The following is a 3,535-nucleotide window of genomic DNA, read 5'->3' on the forward strand; positions in this document are numbered from 1 at the left end:
ACCCAGGGCCTTGTGCTTGCTAGGCAAGTGCTCTACCACTGAGCTAAATCCCCAACCCCCTTTTTCAGACACTTTAAGAAAAGATTTACTTGTTTTATTTTTATGAGTACACTGTAGCTGTCTTCAGAATCACTCGAAGAGGGTATCAGATCCCATTACAGATGGTTGTGAGCCACCATGTAGTTGCTGGGATTTGAACACAGGACTTCTGAAAGAGCAGTCAGTGCTTTTAACTGCTGAGCTGTCTCTCCAGCCTTTTTTTTTTTTTTGAAGGTTTATTTATTATATATAAGTACACTGTAGCTGTCTTCCAGAAGAGGGCATCAGATCTCATTACAGATGGTTGTGAGCCAACATGTGGTTGCTAGGATTTGAACTCAGGACCTCTGGAAGAGAGATCAGTGCTCTTAACCACTGAGCCATCTCTCCAGCACCACTCTAATTAAGTGCCTTGCTGGCACTTTGGAAGCTTCACAATTTGCTTAGCATAAGAAACAGACTGTGGGATCATATTCTTGTGGAAGGCAAAAGACTTAAGGCACCAGCCAAGTGTCATCTGCCCTTTCCTGAGAAGGATTTAGGTAAGCAGCCACACACAGGTGGTCCTGTGAAAAGGCTTTGGATGAACAGGGAGGACACTGACTGACCGTGACAGGTGACTGGAATCCACCCCAGCAGACTGACTGTTGAGTAACAGCGGCAGCTTGGTTCTCTCATGGGAAGCAGTTTCCTCTGTGCATCTGGGAAAGCACCTAGCTTTTACCACAGAGCAGAGGAGAGGAGAGAAGCAACGGTCTTGAACCAGCTGAGTTCACTGGAGTCCCACCAGGCACTCTACAGTTAGACTCTGCGCTGATGTGTGCATCAGGAGTGTGTAAGAAAGAGAAATCAGAGATGTCTAAGCTAAGACACACGCACATGTCTTTCTCATGCACAAGGGCAGATATACAGAGCACAGATCTCTAATATCAGGGTTTCTCCCTCTCTCTCCCTCTCTCCTCTCCCTGCCCTTTTCCTCGCTCTTCCTCTGGTCACTCTCCCCCCCCCTTCTCTCTCTCTCTCTCTCTCTTTCTCTCTCTCTCTCTCTCTCTCTCTCTAATCTTTAAATTTATTTATTCTTTTTTTTTTTTTATTAACTTGAGTATTTCTTATTTACATTTTGAGTGTTATTCCTTTCCCGGTTTCGGGCAAACATCCCCTAATCCCCCTCCTCCCTTCTTTATGGGTGTTCCCTCCCCATCCTCCCCAATTGCGCCTCCCCCAACAATCTAGTTCACTGGGGTTCAGTCTTAGCAAGACCCAGGGCTTCCCCTTCCACTGGTGCTCTTACTAGGATATTCATTGCTACCTATGAGGTCAGAGTCCAGGGTCAGTCCATGTATAGTCTTTAGATAGTGGCTTAGTCCCTGGAAGCTCTGTTTATTTATTCTTTTATGTTATGAGTACACTTGCTGTCTTCAGACACACCAGAAGAAGGCATCAGATCTCATTACAGAAGGTTGTGAGCCACCATGTGGTTGCTGGGAATTAAACTTAGGACCTTTGGAACACCAGCCCCCTCTCCCCCCCTTTCTCAGCCCCCTTTCTTTCTGAGATGGACCCTAACTATTTAGCCCTGACTGACCTGGAACTTAAGAGTTCCTGCTTTTGTCAAGTTCCAGGACTTAAGGGCTAGAGAGATGGCTCAGTGGTTAAGAGCACTGATCTCTCTTCCAGAGGTCCTGAGTTCAAATCCCAGCAACCACATGGTGGCTCACAACCATCTGTAATATACATTAAATAAATAAATACTTAAAAAATTATACACCAGGAAGCTGGAGATGGTTCAGTTCCCTGCACTGACGTGGCAGCTCCCGTTCTAGGGAGATCACACTGTCTCCTAACGTCTGTCAGCATCATGTGGAGCATGAATGCACACACAGGTGAAACACATTAAAAAATAAATATGGGGTTGGGGATTTAGCTCAGTGGTAGAGCGCTTGCCTATAGCGCCAAGGCCCTAAGGTTGGTCCCCAGCTCGAAAAAAAAAAAAAAATAAATAAATATGGGGGTGGGGAAAATAAATATGAAGGGGTTAGGAATTTAGCTCAGTGGTAGAGCACTTGCCTAGAAAGGGCAAGGCCCTGGGTTCGGTCCCCAGCTCCGGAAAAAAAAAAAAAAAAAAAAAGAAAGAAAAAAAAAATAAATATGAAAACATGCATGGTCACACCTGGCAGTTTTCTTGCTCTGTCCCAAGGCGTTATGAGGTGACTGTCACAGCTCTGGAGATCGCACAAGGAAGGAATGGGAGGATGACGTCAATCTCATCTGTTTCTTTTTTCGCACAAAGAAGGAATGGGATTTTTATCTTGTGTGTGTGAGTACACTGTTGTTGTCTTCTGACACACCAGAAGAGGGCATCAGAAGAGATAATCAGATTCCATCCCAGATGCTTGCTTAGCGTCCATCTCAGGCCTCATCCGTCCTTAGTGTCATTGATCAGAACCAGGGCAAGCTTCTTCCCGTAGCAATAGAGATGACTGGGAAGATAGGGTGGGGTTTGTTGATGGACCCCCTGACTGCTCAAGTCTGCACCGCTACACTGCTCGCTGCAAGGCTTCAATTAGTCTGGTTCTTGGTTGTAAGGACCTGCCCTATGCATTGTGGGATATTCAACAGTATCCTGCACCTCTGTTGCCAAGGTGCCCCAAGGTACCTTCACTGTGGCTGCTAATATGACTCTGGAGAGTCGGAAGTCAGCACTGGGTTAGTTCCTTTTGTCTGTGATAAAATACCTGAGGGAAGCTTTTCCGAGCAGCCGCCAAGATGGCCGAAGTGGAGCAGAAGAAGAAGCGAACCTTCCGCAAGTTCACCTACCGTGGCGTGGACCTCGACCAGCTGCTGGACATGTCCTATGAGCAGCTGATGCAGTTGTACAGCGCCCGGCAGAGACGGCGCCTGAACCGAGGCCTGCGAAGGAAGCAGCACTCACTGCTCAAGCGCTTGAGGAAGGCCAAGAAGGAGGCGCCACCCATGGAGAAGCCGGAGGTGGTGAAGACCCACCTCAGGGGACATGATCATTCTGCCGAGATGGTGGCAGCATGGTGGGTGTGTACTGGCGGCAAGACCTTCAACCAGGTGGAGATCAAACCCGAGATGATCGGCCACTACCTGGGCGAGTTCTCCATCACCTACAAGCCTGTGAAGCACGGCCGGCCCGGCATTGGCGCCACCCACTCCTCCCGATTTATCCCCCTCAAGTAGTGGGGACAATAAAGACTCGTTTTCAGCCCTGAAAAAAAAAAAAATACCTGAGGGAAGAATGTGAGGAAGGACAGCACGGTGACAATTGTCTGTAAACCCAGCACTGGAGAGGCTAAGACAGGAAGATCCTGAGTCCGAGTTCAGAGTTAGCCTGGGCTACGGAGTGAGATTCTAACTCCAAAACAAACCAGAACAAACATCTAGGAGCTGGGGAGAGATGGCTCAGTGGTTAAAAGCTATTCCAGAAGACCTGGGTTAGATTCTCAGCACCTATAAGCTCACAACTCCCTGT

General features: G+C 47.8%; 1 protein-coding gene across 1 annotated transcript; it reads left to right on the top strand.

Moving 5' to 3' along the window:
- Positions 1-2,789: 2,789 nt before the first annotated feature.
- Positions 2,790-3,287, top strand: LOC116885466 (40S ribosomal protein S15-like). Its single transcript, XM_032886748.1, has one exon. It carries the CDS (start codon positions 2,806-2,808, stop codon positions 3,241-3,243), a length of 438 nt encoding a protein of 145 aa, XP_032742639.1. The 5' UTR covers positions 2,790-2,805; the 3' UTR covers positions 3,244-3,287.
- Positions 3,288-3,535: the final 248 nt, after the last annotated feature.

The sequence above is a fragment of the Rattus rattus genome, chromosome 16 (assembly GCF_011064425.1).
Source record: "Rattus rattus isolate New Zealand chromosome 16, Rrattus_CSIRO_v1, whole genome shotgun sequence".
NCBI classification, from domain to species: Eukaryota; Metazoa; Chordata; class Mammalia; order Rodentia; family Muridae; genus Rattus; species Rattus rattus.